The 22,283-nt window shown below is 40.8% G+C and overlaps 1 protein-coding gene across 1 annotated transcript in view; it reads left to right on the top strand.

The window, feature by feature from the left end:
- The first annotated feature begins 8,897 nt into the window (after positions 1–8,897).
- Positions 8,898–22,283, top strand: part of rfc5 (replication factor C (activator 1) 5) — a 93,585-nt gene continuing 80,199 nt past the window's right edge. The window contains exon 1 of the mRNA XM_059988305.1: positions 8,898–9,588. Coding sequence (XP_059844288.1) covers positions 9,401–9,588 — 188 coding nt within the window. The 5' untranslated portion in view covers positions 8,898–9,400. The remainder of the gene's footprint in view (positions 9,589–22,283) is intronic.

Here is a 22,283-nt window from a genome sequence, read left to right as displayed (position 1 = left end):
CTGTATATCCGTGAGAAGTGACATAGATTGGGAGACGACTTCGCCAAACACCCAAGTTCCATCCACTAGAAAAAGCGAGATCTTCCGGTGGCCATTCATTTCAATTCCAATACGTCAGTCCATGGCCTCATCTACTGCTGCAATGAGGCCACACTCAGGTTGGAGGATGAACACCTTATATTCCTTCTGGGTAGCCTTCAACCTGATGGCATGAACATTGATTTCTTGTCCCCCCCCCCCACACCATTCCTCATTTCCATTTCCCTCCCTCATCTTATCTCCTTACCTGCCCACCACCTTCCTCTGGTGCTCCTCCCCCTCCCTTTCCAATCCACTTTCCAGCTCTTTACTTCACCCTTCCCCCCCTCCAGATTTTACCTATCACCTACACTTTGTACATCTTCCTCCCCTCCCCCACCCTCTTACTCTGGCTTTTCATCTATTTTTTCCAGTCCTGATGACTGTTTACTCTTTTCCATAGGTGCTGCCTGGCCTACTGAGTTCCTCCAGCATTTTGCGTATCTTTACTTTGATTTCTAGCATCTGCAGATTTTCTCGTTTGTGTAACAAAGTGGTTACGTATGCTTTCCTAGATCAAGGAAATACAGCAGTGTTTTGCACAGTGAGCCTCATGAATAGACTCAACCTGACAGTGAAAGCAACTCCTCTTCTCTTACACATAATGGTTTAGAGAAGCTGCAGATTTTCTCGTTTGTGTAACAAAGTGGTTACGTATGCTTTCCTAGATCAAGGAAATACAGCAGTGTTTTGCACAGTGAGCCTCATGAATAAACTCAACCTGACAGTGAAAGGAACTCCTCTTCTCTTACACATAATGGTTTAGAGAAGATGGTGAATAGCTGCATCCTTTCAGGATTGGAAGTGGCTGGCTTAGATAGTGAAAACTACCGTGAACTGTCTGACGTCTATATAGAGGAACATATGTCGGTCTACAAAGGGAACATTCCTTGCCAGAAATAGGGCCAAGAACAGTATGTTTATTTGCCAGAAATTGATTCAAAAATGGAGCTGTTGATGGGTATGAATGTACCTAAGGCATTAGAGCCACTGCAACTGCTTGTTGGGTTGGACTATTGAAAGGAGGCCATGGTGTTGGAAGAGACTTCACTTGGCCAGAACTGACAGTCAACAGGACTTCAGTTTTGCACTTGAATGAGTTTTGGCAGCAGCAATTCAAGACAAATTTTCCTGAATGCAAAAAGGAAAAGAGGGACAACCTGGTTTGGCAGGAGAAGAGCCCAAATAAACTGCTTATCAAACGAGGACATGTGTGTAAATGCTGAGATTTCATGTCTCCTGTGTCTCAGTAGCATGTAGTTGTAATTATTATAGTATAATAAATAGGGGGCTGGAGGAGCCATGTATCTGTTCTCTATTTGCTTTGTATTCTGTGCTGTACACTTATTATGGTAACCAGTCATATTAGTGGGCGAGGTAGAAGTGAAGGAGAATAAGTTATGTATTCTTGCTTATTTTGTGGCAGTTTCCAGCTTGGGACTGGCGGAGGTAATATTTTTGCCGATCACTTAATATTGCTTCAAAATTATATGTTTGCTAATTGCTAATAAAGGATCTAATACAGAATTCGATGTTTTGGAACAATCATTCGAGCTGAGGGTGTGTCATAGAAGTATAACAACCCCCTGGTGGTCACAGGCTCGAAGCAATTATGGTGTTCTGGATTTGTTTTGCTGCTACAGCAGGCAATGTTTAAATTAGGGTGCTGCACAACTCAGGGGAATTTGGAGACAATAGAATTCTCAAATTGTTCTCCTTCCTGATGGTAGGTGTGATGGAACTTTGAGCTATACAAGAAAACTTGACAAAGCTCTAAATTATTCTTCACAATTTATTTTGATTTTTTTGGATGAATTGATAATAATAAATTGCATTGTAATTAATTTGTGATTTATCTATTAACAAACGGTCTTGAGAGTGTTATAAACTGATATATGAGCAAAGTTGGATTTATCTACAGATTGAGGTAATATATCCACACATATTATCAGAGTTGCCCCTAAGTATTGAGCAATTTTGATATTTGTCAGTTTTTGTTGTTTTGCTTAAACATTTGTAGTTATGTTAATTCAAAAAGGGATGAACAGAAATATAAATAAATAAATGATTTGCTCTGCTGTCTGATGGATGAACTAAGGCTGAGGCTTTGGGCCTGCTCTGGCTGCTTTAGTCTCCGTGTCTATGGCAGACATCCCACCTCTCCCGGAAGTTCCAGAAGTCTCCTGCAAACTGACAGCAGCTCCCTGACACCAGCAAATGATATACAATATCCTGGAAATCAATTTTTGGGAGAGTGAGGGAGTGGTGGAGCGGGAGTGAGAGAGGGAGTGCGAGAGAGGGAAGGGAGAGGTGAGTTTAACAGGCGTCATTCGTTCATTAGCATAGCTAATGTTATTTAAGCTAGTTGGCTAGCTGCTAAGGAGCCACTCTATTGCAGACATCTCACCTCTCCCGGGAGTTTCCCGCAAATTGATGGCGCTACCGCCCTGAAATGAGTTTTTGCAAGGTGGTATGTCTGCTATGGACATGAATGTTGTTTGCATGATTTGTGTTTTTTTCTCTCTCTCTCTGCACATTGGGTGTTTGTTAGTCTTTTTCTAATAGGTTCTTTCAGGTTTCTTGTTTTATGGCTGCCTGTAAGGAGAGGAATCTCAAGGTTGTTTAATTTAAACATACTTAGGTAATAAATGTACTTTGAACTTTGAATATTCACAGCACACAACACAAATATACATACCTAGCCAGAATTAACATGCTTGAGATCACTAAACCAATTACAAACCAGGAATAAGCCATCTAAAAGATGCAACCACTTTTTCCTACTCCATTAGCATTTATTGTATACGTTTCTTAAGACCCTCCACTTATCAGCAGCCCAAAAACTGTTGTGAGCCATTGCGACTTGCCCTGCTGGCTCATCTTTCTTCCACGTCTTGCCCATGTTCAGTTGATCCTGAAGACAGACCACTGATTGGCTTGATGTCTTCTTTAATTAGTCAGCAATGCAGGGTGTAGAGTGGCCTTTATATAACAACTATAAAAGGTGTTAAGATGTTGACACATGCTGCTTAGTTTTGGCTGTGCTTTAGTTTGTATATAAAGTATTGGTGCCCACAAGCAGTTTCTTGAGAGTCTGCAGACAGATATAGATGTTAAATGAGTGAGCAAAGATCTGCCTGATGGAGTACAATGTTGCTAAATGCAAGGTCATCCACTTTGGAAGGAAAAATGGAAGATCAGATTATTATTCAAATGGTAAAAAATTGTAGCATGCTTCTGTACAGAGGGACATGGGAGTGTGTGTACACGAATCACAAAAGGTTGGCTTGGACATGCAGCAGGCTATCAGGAAGGCAAATGTTATGTTGGCCTTCATTGTTAGAGGGATGAGTTTATGAGCAAGGAGGTTATGCTGCAACTGTACAGAGTACTGGTGAAGCCACACCTGGAGTATTGTGTGCAGTTCTGGTCTCCTTACATGAGGAAGGATATACTGGCTTTGGAGATGGTGCAGAGGAGGTTCACCAGGCTAATTCCAAAGATGAGGGATTACACTATGAGGAGAAATTGAGTTGCCTGGGACTGTATTCACTGTGTTACGAATGTGCCACAACTCTGAGGGGCCGAAGGGTACAAAGTCGCCCCCTCCTTTTCGAGAATTGTAAGATCGCTATTAATTCGGGTCTGGGACCCAGGAAATGAGAGAGAATCCACAAGGTTTGGAATGTATCCTGGCCTCAGCGAAACAAAAACCCCTGATAACGGCTATTGTCTCTTGGAGACGGAATTGTGTATTGAGTACTGTACTATTCATTGAAGCCCTCAGGGGATGACCAGAGTGGGCTGGTTGAGGGATTGCATCATCCCAACCTGATTGACATCTGAGACCCCGTGAGTAAGGATAGAAGAGGGTCTGGGGAACAACTCCTTTAGACGCACCAGGAGAAACGCTAGAAATCCCGTGACAGCGTTTAATAGCGACAGCCGGTGGGGGCTCGTGTGCGTCCTTCCCTTGCCTGGGATTGGCGGGCTCACCACGGAAGAACGGCTTAGCTAAAGGAGAGGCCACAAGTGAACGGCTACACCAACGAGACTCGGACAGATCGAAATCATAAAAGGAAAGCCGGCAAGTTTCTCAAAATCTCTCTCTCTCTCCAACCATTGCCACACAGAGGTCCCCAAAGTCTGCAGCCTGCATGAACTGAGTGACTTTTATATTTCCATCGGACAATACATTATCCCCTAGACAACGACAGAGCTATTTCTTATTGATTATTATTATACCCGCACTTTTAGATTTAGTATTGACGACGTATATTATCTGTATGTTTGCATTGATATTATTTTTGTGTATTTTTACTAATAAATACTGTTAAAAATAGTACCATCAGACTTCAACAGACCTCTCTACCTTTCCTGGTAAGTGACCCAGTTACAGGGTTTGTAACAAAGTAGGGGCCTCGTCTCGAGATTTGATACCAAATTGGAGGGCCAGTGAATCAGGCATTTAAGTCCAAACGTGGGTCTGGTTGCGCTGGTAACCAGATGGGGAACCAGCAAAGACGAACGTTGATGAATTTATAGAAAACCCGACTCTGGAGGTGCGAGAGGATGCCACAAAGTCGGACTTGATAAATATTGCGAAAGGACTAAACCTTGCAGAGGTAAGGTTGTCAATGAAAAAGCGGGAGGTGTGGAGGGCCATAACTCAGTACTATATTGTGAAGAACGTGTTTTCAGCTGAGGTATTGGAAAATATCCCTAAAAAGGCACCAGCTAGTGGGATGGCTCAGTTAGAGTTGGAGAAATTAAGGTTGGAACATGAAATTAAGTTAAAGCAGCCGAAAAGGAAAAAGAAAGAGCCGAAAGGGAAAAGGAAAGAGCCGAAAAGCAATGGGAACATGAGTTCCAGCTAAAGGAGTTAGAGGTGACGAGGGAGCAGGAAAGAGCTGAGAAACAAAGGGAGCATGAAGTTCAGTTAAAACAGCTGGAAACAGCTGAAAAAGAGAAAGAAAGGGCTGAAAAGAACCGAAAAAGAGGAGAGAGCCAAGACTGAGCGGGAGTATGAGGAGGAGGAGAAACAGAGGCAACATGACTTGGACATGGAGAAGTTAAGGCAAGAGCAAAGAGCTCAAGGGTCAGACCGAGAGCAGCGGTTTAATGTTAGTCGGAAGTTTAGGTTAGTACCTCCATTCAAGGAGACAGATGTTGATAGTTATTTCTTGCATTTTGAAATGGTGGCAGTGAGTCAGAAGTGGCCCAAAGAGCAGTGGGTGGCGTTGTTACAAAGTGTGTTAAAACGGAAGGCAGAACGGGCATATGCGGTGTTGTCCATGGAGGAGGAGGAGTCTGAAAATTATGAGAAAGTAAAGGAGGCCATTCTTCAGACCTATGAATTGGTACCTGAAATGTATAGACAAAAGTTCAGAAATTTAAAGGAAGGGTGGAATCAGACGTATGCAGAGTTTGCCTATGAGAAGGGTGTGCTCTTGGATTGCTAGTGTGCAGCAAAATTGGTGGAAGAAGATTTTTGGCGTCTCAGGGAGTTAATTCTGATTGAGGAATTTAAAGGTTGTGTTTCGGATGATATCCAGATGTATTTGAATGAGAAGGCGAATAAGTCCATCTCCGAATTTGCTAGGTTCGCAGATGAATATGCCCTAACCCACAAGACAAAGTTTTCCTCGAATAAAAGTTACCAGAGAGACCGTGGGAACGGTAGAGAAAGCGCGCCGGCTGAGGCAGAGTTCCCGCCGGAAGCTAGTGGTAAAATTAAGGAGGAGGAAAGGCAAGACGGCAGGAGAGGTCCTGGCTTGACCTGTTTTAATTGTGAAAAGGTGGGTCATATTGCATCTAAGTGCCTTGCTCCGAGGAAGGAGACAGGAAAATGGAAAGCAGCAGTCCCTACAGGATGTGTTGTGGTGATCAATAGATCGACGAGAAAGCCCCAGGTAGACAGAATACGAGAGGGGTCTGAGAAATGTATTTCAGAAGGAACTGTGTCTGTGAAAGAGGGAGACACACCAGTTTCAGTGCGGATCTGGAGAGACATGGGAGCTGAGCTGTCATTGATTCGCAGTAAGATACTAGATTTTGGTCCTCAGACTGGAGAGGTGGCTTTGAGAGGCATAGGAAAAGGGACAGAAGTGGTGCCCTTGCACAGGATTATTATAAATTGTGAGCTGGTATCTGGACCAGTTGAAATAGGGGTGCGATCAGAATTCCCGAGAACTGACGTAGACATCCTTCTGGGTAACGATTTAGCTGGTGGTGACGTTTGGTCGGCCATGGAGCTGACGAGCCAGCCTGTGAGTGTTGAGGACCCGCCCCTAGATTCCAAGATCTATCCCGCATGCGTGATCACTCACAGCATGTCGAGAAAGGCAGCTGAGAACGAGACCAGTTTAAATCCGGCCAGTATCGATTTGGCTGAGACATTTTTACCGACCCTGTATCAAGAGGAGTTAGATGGTGGTAAAACAGAGAACAGGAAAGTGAAAGAGAGTAAGGGAGAGGGAGGTAGACCTGCCCTTAGCCAGGAGGAAATTTATGGAGGTACGGAGTAAAGATGAGAAACAGATAAGGCTGTTAAAAGGTCCAGGGTTGGCAGAACTGTTTGAAGAAGTTGAACATTTTAAATGTGTTCCCAATAATGAAATGAGGGCAGTCCTAGATGAAAAGGATGCCATTACCTTGAAGAAGTCTGCTGGGTTGGCAGAAGAGGTTGTTTCAGCCCGCAGGGTTTAGTTTACTCCAGAAGGAAGTTGCCCAGAGAGTAACTGGGAGGATCAGGGGAATTTAGAATTTGAAAAGGGTACGGGTATTGAAAGCCTGGAAGAGGCAGATGTCCCGTATGAGTGTTTTCAAGATGTGGATGCACATGGTACTGAACCTAGTAATGGAGCTCAGAAAAAGTCTGAGGTATTTGATTCAGTTGAAAAGGAATGCAGTCCTTGTGGGTCAGATGGACTTGGTTCAGTGAAGAAAGGGTTAACCTTGGTTCTAGTGGGAAGTGAGAATTCCCAGGTGTTTGTGTTCGAAGGTGTGTTAAAAGTTAGTGAGGAGATAAAAGGTGGTGAGGTGAATATTATTATAGAAGGAAAAGGGAAAAGTGTAGTTCCTAAATTGAATGAAGAGAATTTAAAGTCTGGATTGACGTCAGAAGCAGCAACCAGGCTGCAGAGACAATGGCTTGGTAACAAGGTGCCTCCGAATCAATTACAGGTTGATTTGGAATGTAAAGGTGCCCCACACGCTATTGTTATTCAAGAGTGTGCTGTGAAGAGGCAGAATCTGAAATGCTGTTTGTACAAAGAGGGTTCGCTTGCAGAGTTTAAAATGAAAACTAATAGCATGAAGGGTCCTGAAGATAAAACCAACAACTTGCTTAAAATTAAAGAATTGTGTGGAAATTCGGAAAATGGTCTAAGTTTGGAACACATTGTTGATAAAATAACTCCTATGAAAGGAGCATGCAAAAGCCTATTCCTAATCCTGTAAGACGCTGTATTAATTCATTTTTACTGGTGGTAAAAAACTTAGAAGGAAGGAGGTGTTACGAATGTGCCACAACTCTGAGGGGCCGAAGGGTACAAAGTCGCCCCCTCCTTTTCGAGAATCGCAAGATCGCTATTAATTTGGGTCTGGCACCCAGGAAATGAGAGAGAATCCACAAGGTTTGGAATGTGTCCTGGCCTCAACAAAACAAAAACCCCTGATAATGGCTATTATCTCTTGGAGATGGAATTGTGTATTGAGTACTGTACTATTCATTGAAGCCCTCAGGGGATGACCAGAGTGGGCTGGTTGAGGGATTGCATCATCCCAACCTGATTGACATCTGAGACCCCGTGAGTAAGGATAAGAGAGGGTCTGGGGAATAACCCCTTTAGATGCACCAGGAAAAACGCTAGAAATCCAGTGACAGCATTTAATAGCGACAGCCGGCGGGGGCTTGGGTGCGTCCTTCCCTTGCCTGGGATTGGCGGGCTCGCCACGGAAGAACGGCTTAGCTAAAGGAGAGGCCACAAGTGAATGGCTACACCAACGAGACTCGGACGGATCGAAATCATAAAAGGAAAGCCAGCAAGTTTCTCAAAATCTCTCTCTCTCTCCAACCATTGCCACACAGAGGTCCCCAAAGGCTGCAGCCTGCATGAACTGAGTGACTTTTATATTTCCATCGGACAATACATTATCCCCAGACAACGATAGAGCTATTTCTTATTGATTATTATTATACCCGCACTTTTAGATTTAGTATTGACGATGTATGTTATCTGTATGTTTGCATTGATATTATTTTTGTGTATTTTTACTAATAAATACTGTTAAAATAGTACCATCAGACTTCAACGGACCTCTCTATCTTTGCTGGTATTTCTTATGCCCTTATGCAAAGATCTGTTGGGCTGAGACACTAAGGTGACATAGCGTTTGGTATCCTTTGGCTTCATCGAAAGACCCAAGATATCCAAAATAGATTTCAATGAAGCTTCCTTATCCAATATAGTGAGGACAGGAATTATAGTTGCCTCTAAGAACTGCAGGGTTGCATAAAGGGAGACTGGAGTCCTGAAGAAGGTCTTGGCCCAAAACATGGCCTGTTTATTAATTTCTGTAGATTCTGCCTGACCTACTGAGTTCCTCCAGCGTTATGTGTGTGTTGCTTTGGATTTCCATCATCTACAAGCTTTCTTGTGGATAGACAACAATCATCAGAATAATAATAAATCTATATGACAAAGTAGGCTGTAGTCTGGACTAATGCCTGAATGCAAAGATAGATTGGTTAAAAGAATGGCACAATAAATTCACTAATCTAGAAGTTTATTTTACATCGTTAATCATTCTTTGGTCTTCAGGTTTCAAAGTTCAAAAGTTCAAAGTAAAATTTATTATCGGAGTATACGAATGTCACCACATACAACCCCGAGATTCTTTCTCTACAGGCATACTTAGCAAATCTATAGAACAGTAACTGTGAACACCACGAACTATACTCTGCAGATATAAATAAATATCAATAGCTAGCATGAAATAACAATGTACTGCAACAGAGTCCTGAAGTGAGTGTAACTATCCCCTTTTGTTCAAGAGCTTGACGGTTGAAGGGCAGTAACTGTTCTTGAACCTGGTGGTGCAAGTCCTGAGGCGCCTGTATCTGTACCTGAACAGCATCTTCTTAGTTCACTTACCGAAATACTGACTGTTTCTGTCCCTACTGATGCTGACTGTTTCCATCACTACTCTAGTTCACACTCTGCCCTCTCAGCAGAGACGTGTGAGTTCTTCTCCCTGGCAGCACCTGTGGAGATGAGTAAACAGTCAACGTTCCGGACCGAGACCCGTCAGATTATTCATGTTCACGGATGCAGCCTGGCCTTCCTCCGCCGCTCTGGGGAATTTCCTGTGTTTCCGTTCGCCTCTCCCCCGATCTCGTCGCCGCTTCCCTCTGATCTCGCGAGAGTTCCGGCGCGGCGCCGGTGGCGCGAAACCGCTTCTCGTGATGGCGTCCGCGAAGGAGTCCCGGAGTCGGAACCTGCCCTGGTAAGAGCAGCCGAGTCGGGAAGAACGGCTGGAGGCGGACGGATTGACCGCCGCCACGGCGCTTGCACCGCGCAAAGCAGCAGCTGCGGGAGGGAGTGCGCGGCAGATTTGAACGCAAATGGGAAGGTGCCGGCGCGGTAGCGGGCCTGCCGTGGAACGGGAACGGGGTCGAGAGACCAGGCGTAATATGCCTTGTACATGGGGGCAGCTGTTCCAGCGAGCCAGGGTCTGTTCCTCCGTAAAAGCATGCAGCACTTCAATTTTTGCAAACCCCAGTAGTGCTAACATTTTAGACCTATGAAGTCAGGAATTCGCCGCTGATTCAGGATGTACCTCTCCCTGACATTAAGAATATTGAATCTCGAGCCCAATTTGGAATCATTACCGTTGCAACCTCGGTTGGGTTCTTTGATGGTCTTGTGCATTTCGCGACCCCCCCGTGATGTACATTTCATCCAGGTACTCAATGAAGATTCACGTCAAGTAGTTGGTGATGGTAATCAGTTTTCGAATGTCCATTGCACTTGTACAACCAACTTAATTGAAATAAATATCTGAAAATAACAATTGCAATGTAAATAAAATAAAATGACCACACTAAAGATAAGGATGAGGCTTTTAACGATTATGATGGTGAAACTTTATGATCTTTATGCTTTATTTCTATAAACCTAGTTTAGGGAAATTAATAAGTGTTTCTAATTTAATTGCTCTTTATTAAATTATATACTGACTTTCAAAATTTATATTCCCTTTTTCAGAAGTTGAAAAACAAAATTAATTTCCACTTAACTTAATCCATGAGAGTAAAAGCAGCAAGTTATTTTGGATGTTTTAAAACACCTTTGATTTATGTCATGGTGGGATAAAACAACCCTGCTGTGAGTTATATATAGTAGTCAGATGTGAAGTGCAAGTGAGGTAGAAAAGATACATGAAAAGGGCAGTATTAGGATGATCATAGGGAATATTGATATACAGGTAGACATCACGTTGGTGCTGGATCCCAAGAGAAGGAATTTGTAGAATGTGTATGACATGGTTTTTAAAGCAGCTTGTGGGTGAGCTCACCAAGGTTTGACTAGGGAGTTTAAGGAAATGAAACCCTTAAGTGGCAGTCATCATAATATGATAGAATTCACCTTACATTTGGGGGGGGGGGCACTAACATTGGATGTATCAGTATTATACTGGAGTAAACAAACTACAGAAGCATGAGCAAGGAGCTGGCCAAAGTTAGTTGGAAGGAGACACTAGGAGGGATGATGGTAGACTAGCAATAGCTAGAATTTCTGGGAGTGATTCAGAAGATGGAGGACCCGTTCATCCTAAAGAAGCATTCTAAAGGAAGATTTTGGAGTCCATTATTAAGGATGAGGTTTCTGGGTATGTGGAGGCACATGATAAAGCGGACCAAAGACAGCATGGTTTCTTTAAGGAGAATTTCTGTTCATGAAGCAGGGAGTCTGCAGAAGGATTTAGACAGATTAAGAGAAATTGGTAAAGAAGTGGCAAATGGAATACAGTGTAGGGGAAGTGTATGGTCACGCATTTGGTAGAAGGAATAAAGCTGTAGGTCATTTTCGAAATGGAGAGCAAATTCAGAAATGGAGGTGCAAAAGGACTTGTGAGTCCTAAAGGTTACCTTGCAGGTTGACTGGGACGTAAGGAATGCATATTTCACTCTTTCCTCTTGCATTTTAGAGGACTAGAATATAAAAGTAAGAATGTAATGCTGAGGCTTTATAAAGCATTGGTCAGGCTGCACTTGAAGTATGGTGTGCAGTGTTGAACCGCATGTCTAAGAAAAGGCCTGCTGATACTGGAGAGGGTCTAAAAGGTTCATGAAAATGATTCCTGAAATGAAAGGATTAACGTATAAGGAGCATTTAACGGCTTCTTTAGAACAAAGCTGAGGTGGAATTTATTTGGCTAGAGGGTGGTGAATCCGTGGAATCCATTTCCACGGATGGCTGTAAGGCGGCACGGTAATGTAGTGTTCAGTGTAACGTTATTACAACACTAGTGACCTTGGTTCAGTTCCCACTGCTCTGCAAGGAATTTGTATGTTCTCCCCATGACTGTAGGTTTCCTCTGTCTGCTCTGGTTTTCTTCTGCATTCCAAAGACATACAGGTTAGTAGATTATCTGGTCACATGGATATAATTGGGTGTAGGTTCATTGGGCTGGATGTGATTGTTATTGTGCTGTATCTCTAAAAAAAAATATTCAGATAGAGATTGATAGTTTCCTGGTTAGTAAGGGCATCAAATGTTGCCGGGGGAAGGCAGGAGAATGGGGTTGAGAAGGAAAATAAATCGGCTACGATTTAATGGTGGAACAGACTCAATGGGCTGAATAGCTTATTTCTGCTCCTATGTATTATGGTCTTAATTAGGTTCACTTCACTTCATCTTTTCCATTTCTCACTCTGTTGTAGAGTCTAGAACTGCAGACAGCACTTGACCTGTAGACCAGTTATTTTTATCTATTTACCATCCTAGTACTTTAAGCCATACATAAAACACCATCCCATTTTGAAGTCAGTCAGTAGAAAGCAAAGTTTTCAATCTATTTAAAAACAAAATGCTGGAAACATTCAGCTGGTTGGACAGCCATTTATGAAAAGAGAAACAATGTTAACATTTCATATTGATGGCCCTTAAAGAACATTCTGATGAACAGTCTTTGATCTGAAATGTTGACACTTTTCCCTCTTTCTATCATTGTTGCCGAATCTTAAGTTCTTTAAGCAGCATTTATCTGTGGGAAGGAAGGAGCTGTTGGTGTCATGATGCAGGGTTTTCACCTGAAGCATTGACAATTCCTTTGCTCCCACAGGAATCCACTAAGTTATTCCAGCTGATCGTTTGTTGTTGCAAATCTGGATACACTTCACAAGTTTTGGGTGTGATTAAATTAATATAAGATGCGAGTTGCTTATTGACCAGTTGTTAATTACACTTGGTGGCCATTTATTAGGTATCTCCTGTACCTAATAATGTGGCCATTGAGTGTATATTCATGATTGTCTGCTGGTGTAGCCCAACCACTTCAAGGTTCGATGTGTCTGTTCAGAGATGCTCTGCTGCATAACAGTGTTGAAATGTGAGGTTATTTGAGTTAATGTTGTCTTCCTGTCCGCTTGAACCAGTCTGGCCATACTCCTCTGACCTCTCATTAACAAGGCATTTTCAGTTACAGTACTGCCACTCATCGGATATTTTTGTGTTATTGTGTGAAAATCCCATTTCAGCAGTTTCTGAGATACTCAAACCACCCCATTTGATTCCAATTATCATTCCACGGTCAAAGCCACTTAGATGGCTTTTGTTTCTTATTCTGATATTTGATCTGAACAAAAATTGAATCTCTTGACCATGTCTGCATGCTTTTACGCATTGACTTGCTGCCACCTGTTTGGTTAATTAGATATTTGCATTAGTAAGCAGGTGGACCTAATAAAGTGGCCACTGAGTGTGTAATAATTGTCTAGGTATGAAATATGGTTGAGGGTGTAGTAGGGGATGAGCAAAGATGGCTTGGGATGATTTTCAGTAGGCAACAGTAGGCAAAGAATATAAATGATTCTGAATCACATAACTGGACTAAAGGTATATGGAAGTTTGGTAACTGATAACTACCACTTAGTCATATAAGAGAATGTCATTTTTTTAATATATAATTATTACATATATCTAGAAATATTTCCAAAAAAAACCTGGAAAATTCTATGGTAATACCTGCATTTTTAAAAGGTCATTTATGTCATTAGTCATTCTCTGAAAACAGCGTCAATATTTATTAACTAATGCAGCTGCAAATGTAGATTCCACCAACCACAATGTCTCATGTATTTGGTTCAGATACCAACTGTGCATTAAAATACTTGCAGGTAAAACTCAAAATATCAAGCAGCATCTGTGAAGGCAAAAAGTTCAAGTTGATATTTCAGGTCAAGACCTTCCATCTAAACTGAAAGAAAACAAGAAAGATTGACAAGCCATTCCCAGGTTGTGACAGGGTAGAGTTCGTGAGAGTGAAAAGGCATGGGGAGACCAGCCACCAGCTAACTCAGTGACCAAGTGATTTTGCTCAGCTTGGACCAGTCTTCCAATTGTTTTGGCTTTGGGGAGGGTGTGGGGAGAATAGTAACATGGAAATTCCTCTTTCCAACACCAAGCAGAAGATGCCTGCAGCAGCATAGCAGCCAAGAAAACGGTCTCCAGCAACATACACAAAAGGCTGGAAGAACTCAGCAAGTCAGGCAGCGTCTATGGACATGAATAAACAGTCAATGATTCAGGCTGAGACCCTTCTTCAGGACCCCATCTGTTCTGCTGTTCTCCTAAATGCTTCTTCGTGTGTACAGAATGTCCATAAGTCAGTTGTTCCTAATCTGGGGAAGACATGTATTTAGCAAGGCTGGTAGGTAATAGGTGGAACCAGGTGTGGAGAGAATGATGGGCAGACAGAACCAGCTAGAGGAAAGGATGGGAAGAAACCAGAACCTGTGGTTTTAACAGTCACATTTTTGTGAGTCAAAATATGCCATTATCTGTGGTTTTAACAACTCCAGAGTAGATAATAGTACTGTTTCTTTAAAGCCTATATATCCATTTACTAAAAACTTTCAAAACAGTAACATGCCAATCATTTAGCTCAGGCTTTTCCCCATCTCGTATATCTTTGCAGGTGGGTTTATCTCTCATCTTTGAACGTGCCTAGGTTAGCAAAAGTATTTTTGCTTGTATTGATTTTTTCCACCTCTTCCATGAGCTCCAAGTAACACACTAGACACATCAAAAGTGAATGTTCAGTTGTTGAGTTCTTCTTAGCACTTGTTTGCAGTGTGTATTTTACTACTAATCGTCAGCATGCTAAGGATGCAGACCTAGTCGATCAACATCTTTCTACTAAGGATGAGTTTATTATTAATGCAAATATTAAAAAAAAATAGGTGAATGCTTTTACAAACTACATACGTTTCAATACAAGTAGCCAGAGAAGGTGGTAAAGTCAGATACAATTATAAAGTTTAAAAGAAATTTGTACAGGTACTTAGATATGTAAGGAATAGTAGACTATAGGTCTAATGTTGGCAAATGGGATTAGCATGGATAGGTATTGTAGTTGGTGTGGACGAAAGGCATAGATAGAGTAGATATGGAAAGGATGTTTCCAGCAGTGGAAGATAATAGGACCAATCTCTGCCAACCCAACATTTGCGTGTAACATCATTCACACCATCATAGCCGGACTACGAACCCAGCACCCGAGTGCCCTCATTACCATCTCAGGTGACTTCAACTATGTTACCATGGCTAGAACACTGCCCAACTTCACGCGGTATATGAGCTGTACAACCAGAGGGGAGAGGACCCTGGACTTGATGTATGCTAACGTTAAGGATGCATACAGCTCCTCTCCCCTCCCCCCACTGGGAAGGTCAGATCACAACCTGGTGCATCTCAAACCCTGCTACGTGCCTCTGGTGAAGAGTAAACCTGCAACCTCGAGGTCAGTGAGGAGATGGTCGGGGGAGACTTATGAGACACTCCAGGATTGTTTTGCGGTGATAGACTGGTAGGCAGTCTGTGAGCCACGTGGAGAGGACATCGATGGGCTCACTGAGTGCATCACTGATTACATCAACTTCTGTGTGGACTGCAGTGTTCCGCAAGAACTGTCCTTTGTTATTCAAATAACAGGCCATGGGTAACAAAGGACATTAAGGATATCCTGAACACTAAAAAGAGGGCGTTTAGAGATGGAAATAGGGAGGAGCTGAGGACAATACAGAGGGACCCGAAAGCCAAGATCAGGGAGGCTAAAGACAGGTATAGGAGGAAGCTTGAGTGGAAACTCCAGCAGAACAACATGAGAGAGATCTGGAGTGGGATGAGAACCATCACTGGGTTCCAGCAAACTAGCAACAGAGGAGCTGAAGACAGTGTGGACAGGGCCAACGAACTTAACCTGTTCTTCAACAGATTTGACACTGTGGCCCCTGCCCATCCCCCACATGATTCATCTGTTGTCGGTCCCCAAGCAACACATACTCTGCTCTCCCCTTCTCACAGCCCCCTACCCTGCTCTCGTGATTACACCCCATCCCGCACCTGAAACCGCCATGGTGGGCTTCACAGCTGAACAGGTGAGAAGATAGTTGAAACATCTCCACCCCAGCAAGGCTGCAGGCCTGGATGGTGTCAGCCCCAGGGTGCTCAAAGCCTGTGCCCCCCCCCCCCCCAAGCTATGTGGAGTACTTCACCATGTCTTCAACCTGAGCCTGAGTCTCCAGAGGGTTCCTGTGCTGTGGAAGACGTCCTGCCTCGTTCCTGTACCGAAGACGCTACGCCCCAGTGGCTCCAATGACTACAGACCGGTGGCATTGACCTCCCACATCATGAAGATCCTGGAGAGACTTGTTCTAGAGCAGGTCCGGCCTATGGTTAGGCCACACTTAGACCCCCTCCAGTTCGCCTATCAGCCCCGACTAGGAGTTGAGGATGCCATCGTCTACCTGCTGAACCGTGTCTACACCCAGCTGGACAAGCTGGCGAGCACTTGAGGGTCTTGTTTTTGGACTTCTCCAGTGCGTTCAACACCATCTGCCCTGCTCTGCTGGGTGAGAAGCTGACGGTGATGCAGGTGTCTTGGATTATTAATGACCTGACTGGCAGACCACAGTATGTGCACTTGCAACACTGTGTGTCAGACAGAGTGGTCAGCAGCTTTGGGGCTCCACAGGGGACTGTCCTGTCTCTTCACCATCTACACCTCAGACTTCAACTACTGCACAGAGTCTTGCCATCTTCAGAAGTTTTCTTGTCAGCAGGTGACGCTAATGGAGTGAGTACTGTTTTAGATTCGCTTCATAACCTTTACTTTTTTTAACCTTTGATCACCCTTATTCAACTTATTTTTACCTACACCAAAAGACTCTAGCTATTTTTTTGGACTTATAGTTAAGAGTTTATTGTGAATTTTTGAGGATATGCAATCAGAAATGTCTCTTAGATCTAAAGAACGACAACCTGGGCGGAACCCGAACGGTAACGGAAAGAAGCAAGCTCATCCGCAACGCACTGAATTAACTTATGAACTGTTTCTGGAGGTTTTGGATAAAAAGTTTCATGAACTACAACAAATTTTTAAACAAGATATAAAGGCTTTTCAAGATTATATGGTTAAGATGGATTCAGTAATTGACCAGCAGCAAGTTCTTATCACATCTCTGCAAGAAGACGCTCGGAAATGAGATTTGATAATTGAAAAATTGCAACAAGATTTAATTTTGACCACTAAACTGGTGGAAACACTTAAAGCCAAGAGTGTCGACTTTGAGAATCGGTTCAGAAGACAGAACCTACGTATACTTGGTCTCCCAGACGGCATAGAAAAAGGCGACCCTTCAAAATATTTTGCTCAACTTTTAAAAGATGCATTCCCATCTGTATTTCCAGATAACCCTCTGTTACTTGATCGTGCACATAGAATTATGCGTCGATCATCGAGTGCTTCAGCTAAACCTTCGGTTGTAATTGTCCCGTTTCATTACGTACATGACAAAGAGCAACTTATTCGTGTGGCTTGGCGGGTAGGAATGGTTAAATTTCAGGATTACTATTTCTGTTTGGAAGAAGATTTTAGTCCTGAAGTAATGAAGGAAAGGCTTCTTTTTAAACCTCTGATGTCTGAATGTTATGAGAAAAATCTAAAACCTGCGCTCTTATACTCTGCAAAGCTTAGAATCTCTCTGCCGAATGCTCCACGCCAGATTTTCCTTTCCAAATCTGAAGCGAGAAGTTTTTTGAAGGAGAACGTCCCTACTGCTATAGACACTCATCTCTAATAAATGGGTGATTTTGATCGTGTAAGATGGTTTTCGATTCCTCAAACCAGATTTTGTTTCTGGCTATTGGTGTAGGTTTATCCTATACTTTATATTTAAGTTAAAGTGTTCTTTTGTCATATTAATCGGTCTGTTTTATACACTTTAACCATTATACTATATTGCTGACTATTATTTTTGTTCCCTCGAATGTGTATTTTTAACCCTTCGAAGGTGAATTCTTTTTTATTAAGATGGTTTTTTGGAAAAATATTTTTGGTTTTTTTTTAAGATGGCGTTATTTTTTTCTCTTGTCTTCTTCCTACAATGCATTGCTTATCACAGTTTAAATATTTTTTGATTTGTTTGGGTTATAACCCGATTTATAAGCTTTTAGTGATTATATTCTTTTTGTTTTTTTTACAACCAAATATATTAAGAAGTGTGGTTTTAGTATAGTGATCATAATTTTTAAAGTCTGGGTTGATTTTTTTTTAATATATATCCTTTATATATGGAGTGGTCTTCCGCTGATATGGGGGTAGAGTTAGTCTCATTTTTTCCTTTTTCTAGCCATATTTTGGCTTTTTCTTTTCTTTTTCTTCTGGGGGTGGGGGATGGTCTGTTTTCTAACTATTTTTCTTTTACCAGTTTTAGTTTGTTCATTTGGGCTGTTTTTGAACTACAAATATGTCTACGATGTCGTCACTTCCGGGACCGCTCTCTATTTTTGTTCCTCTTCCGGGTGCATGAGTTTATAATTTGGTTAACCCTTTTTATACCAAAGGGTTGATTTTAGAAATATGCCTCAGACCATCAATTTTGTGTCCTGGAATACTAATGGTTTAAACCATCCGATTAAACGAAAGAAGATTTTCAAAGTATTCCGAAGACTTAATGCTCATATCATTTTTGTACAAGAAACTCATGTGAAGGAGGACAACTATCGCTTTTTTAGGTCTTGGCGGGGTCAACAGTACCATTCGAATTTGAATGCCAAAGTAAAGGGAGTTTCAATTTTTATTGACTCCTCTATTGCATTTGTCCAACACGATATCTTTTCGGATCCGAATGGTAGATTTTTGTTAATTACGGGCTTACTTTGTAATAAAAAGGTTGCTATGGTTAATGTTTATGCTCCAAATGTGGATTGTCCTGATTTTTTTAAGTCCTTATTTACTTCTTTACCTAATCTAAATGAATATAAGTTGATAATGGGTGGTGATTTTAATTGTTGTTTAAATCCTTCGATGGACAAATCTATATCTACTCAGACTTTACCCAATAAGTCGGCCACTTGTATCAACTCTTTCATGACTGATAATGGACTTTTTGATATTTGGAGATTTCGGCATCCTAAGGATAAGGAGTTTTCTTTTTTCTCACATGTTTATCGTTCTTATTCGAGAATTGATTTTTTTTTAATGACTCTTGCTTGATTCCTTCGGTAAATGGTTGTGATTATGATATTATAGCTATTTCTGACCATGCGCCATTAAAACTTTCTTTTAAATATATGGATATAGTTCCTAATGCTAGACAATGGCGATTTGACTCTACCTTATTGCAAGATCCGGACTTTATTAAATTTATGAATGAACAGATCGACTTTTTCTTTTCAACCAACTCCACGGAAGATATTTCTTACGGAACACTTTGGGACACTTTTAAAGCATATATACGTGGACAGATTAGTTCCTATTCTGTTGGTCTGAGAAAACGCATAAAGAAGGAAGCTCTTTTATTGGTTGATAAAATTAAAGAGATTGACAAGAAATATTTGATTACTCCTAGTAAGGAGCTTTACAAGCAAAGGGTTGAACTTCAAACAGAATATAGTTTATTACTTACATCTTCGATTGAAAATCAACTGATGAAGTCCAGATCTGATTTTTATATACATAGTGATAAATCGGGTAAACTATTGGCTAGTCTATTGAAGAATGCTTTGGTTAAACGTCAAATTACTAAGATCCGTTGGCAAAATCGGGACTTGACAGTTAACCATGATGAGATAAATAAATCATTTCAAGATTTTTATACTTCCCTATATCGTTTGGAATTTCCTCAGGATTGTGGTACTATGTGTGATTTTCTTGGGAAATTGAATTTCCCAAGACTATCACCAGAGGATCTTTCAATTTTGGAAGCTCCTATGACTGATGCAGAAATTAAAGGGGTTATTTCCTCCATGAATTCAGGGAAAGCACCTGGTCCGGATGGGTATACAGCAGAATTTTTAAAATGTTTTTCTGCTATTCTTTCTCCTTGGTTATATAAGGTTTTTGAAGAAGCAATTAGATTGGGAAATTTGCCACAATCTTTTTATAGAGCTTCCATCTCTTTAATATTGAAGAAAGATAAAGACCCTACTGATTGCGCATCCTATAGACCAATAGCCTTATTGAATGTAGATTCCAAGATTTTTTCCAAGTTACTTGCATCCAGGTTGGAGAAGGTATTACCCCAAATTATCTCAGAAGATCAAACTGGCTTTATTAAGAACCATTACTCTTTTTTTTAATGTTAGGAGGTTATTGAATATTGTGTATACTCCTTCACATAATATTTCAGAATGTGTTATTTCATTAGATGCGGAGAAAGCATTTGACAGAGTTGAATGGCCTTACTTATTTAATGTGTTGGAGAAGTTTAATTTTAGTTCGACATTTATTTCCTGGATTAAGCTGATTTATCAGACTCCAGTAGCCTCGGTGTTTACTAATAATCAAAGATCTCCCTTTTTTCGTTTATTTCGGGGCACTTGACAAGGCTGTCCTCTTAGCCCATTATTATTTAATATTGCTTTAGAACCTTTGGCAATTGCCATCAGAGAATCACAGGATATTTCTGATATTAATCGTAGGACAGATATTCATAAGTTATCTTCGTATGCAGATGATTTATTATTATTTATTTCTAATCCTGAGAAATCTATTCCAGCAGTTTTATCACTGTTGGCTCAATTTAGTGATTTTTCTGGGTATACATTAAATCTTAATAAGAGTGAATTGTTTCCTTTGAATAGACAGGTCCCAATTTATGGAAACTTACCTTTTAAATTAGTTAATTACTCTTTTATTTACTTAGGGATTAAAATCACAAAAAACCATAAAGACTTATTTAAGGTTAATTTTGTACCCTTAATTGATCAGATTAAATGCTTGTTTACTAAGTGGTCACCATTATCTTTATCTCTGATAGGTAGGATTAATGCTATTAAGATGGTTATTTTACCTAAGTTTTTATATATTTTTCAAGTGGTACCAATTTTTATTCCGAAATCTTTTTTTACTCATGTTGATTCAAAAATTTGCTCATATATATGGCAGAATAAAAATCCCAGGTTAGGTAAAATATACTGACAGAAGGCAAAGAAGGAAGGTGGGTTAGCATTGCCTAATTTTAGATTTTATTATTGGGCAGTTAATATTGGATATTTGATATGTTGGTTGAAAGATTGGGATGGATCTTTTGGCCCTCATTGGGTGAGCTTGGAAATTAAATCGGTACCAGGTTATGCACTGGGTTGTATTTTAGGGACTTCTCTCCCTTTTGCTCTTTCTAAATTGCCGAAACGAATTGACAACCCGATAGTTAAACATACTTTACGTATATGGTTTCAATTTCGGAAATTTTTGGGTTGACTCAGTTTGTTTTAAATATTCCTATTGTATCCAATTGTTTTTTCCACCCTTCAATTATAGCCCAAGCTTATGCGGCTTGGAAGACTAAGGGATTACTACAATTTTCTGATTTATTTTTGGACAATTGTTTTATGTCTTGAGCAATTATCTAATAAGTATAATTTGCCTAGATTTCATTTTTTTAGATATTTACAGATTAGGCATTTTTTAAATACTGTACTTCCTACTTTTCCAAATGTGTCTTCAGGTATTTTGGAGAGTTTGTTTGAATTAAACCCTTTTCAAAAAGGGCTTATATCAAAACTTTATAATATAATTATGAAGATACGTTCAGAGCCCCTTTATAAGACAAAAAATGATTGGGAAAGAGAGCTTAATCTTATTATTCCTATTGAGAATTGGGATAGAATTCTTCAATTAGTTAATACATCATCTATATATGCCAAACATTCATTAATACAGTTTAAGGTCGTACATAGGGCCCATATGTCCAAGGATAAATTAGCTAATTTTTATTCTTATATAAATCCTATTTGTGATAAATGTCAATCTGAAATAGCGTCTTTAACTCGTATGTTTTGGTCGTGTCCGCTTTTGAAAAAATATTGGAAAGATATTTTTGTTATTATCTCTGCGGTATTGAACATTGATTTACAACCCCATCCTATTACCGCAATTTTTGGTTTACCAATGATAGACTCACTTCATTTATCTTCTTCCGCCTGTCGAATGATTGCATTTCTTTCTCTAATGGCTAGAAGATCTATTTTGCTGAATTGGAAGGAAATTAATCCTCCCACTGTATTTCATTGGTTTTCTCAAACTATGTTATGTTTAAATTTAGAAAAAATTAGAAGTGGTGTATTTGATACTGAGCCAATAGGGTGGTCCTGGACTTATTTCCACTTGGCATGAGATGTATTACTATATTTCTACACTATTCTTAGTTGGCGTGGCTGTAACGAAACCCAATTTCCCTCGGCATCAATAAAGTATGTCTGTCTGTCTGTCTGATGTCCCTTTAAAACAATGATGAAGAATTTCTTTAGACAGAAGGTGGTGAATCTGTGGAATTCATTGTTATAGATGTTGTTGAGGCAAATAATTGGATGTATTGAAAGTGGAGGTTGATGGGTTTGTGATTAATAAGGGCATCAAAGATTACAGGGAGGATGCAGGAGTATGAGGTTGAGAGGGAAACAAAATCACCT

The sequence above is a fragment of the Hypanus sabinus genome, chromosome 13, assembly GCF_030144855.1.
Source record: "Hypanus sabinus isolate sHypSab1 chromosome 13, sHypSab1.hap1, whole genome shotgun sequence".
Classification (NCBI taxonomy): Eukaryota; Metazoa; Chordata; class Chondrichthyes; order Myliobatiformes; family Dasyatidae; genus Hypanus; species Hypanus sabinus.
This window is presented reverse-complemented; position numbering and strand designations above follow the sequence as displayed.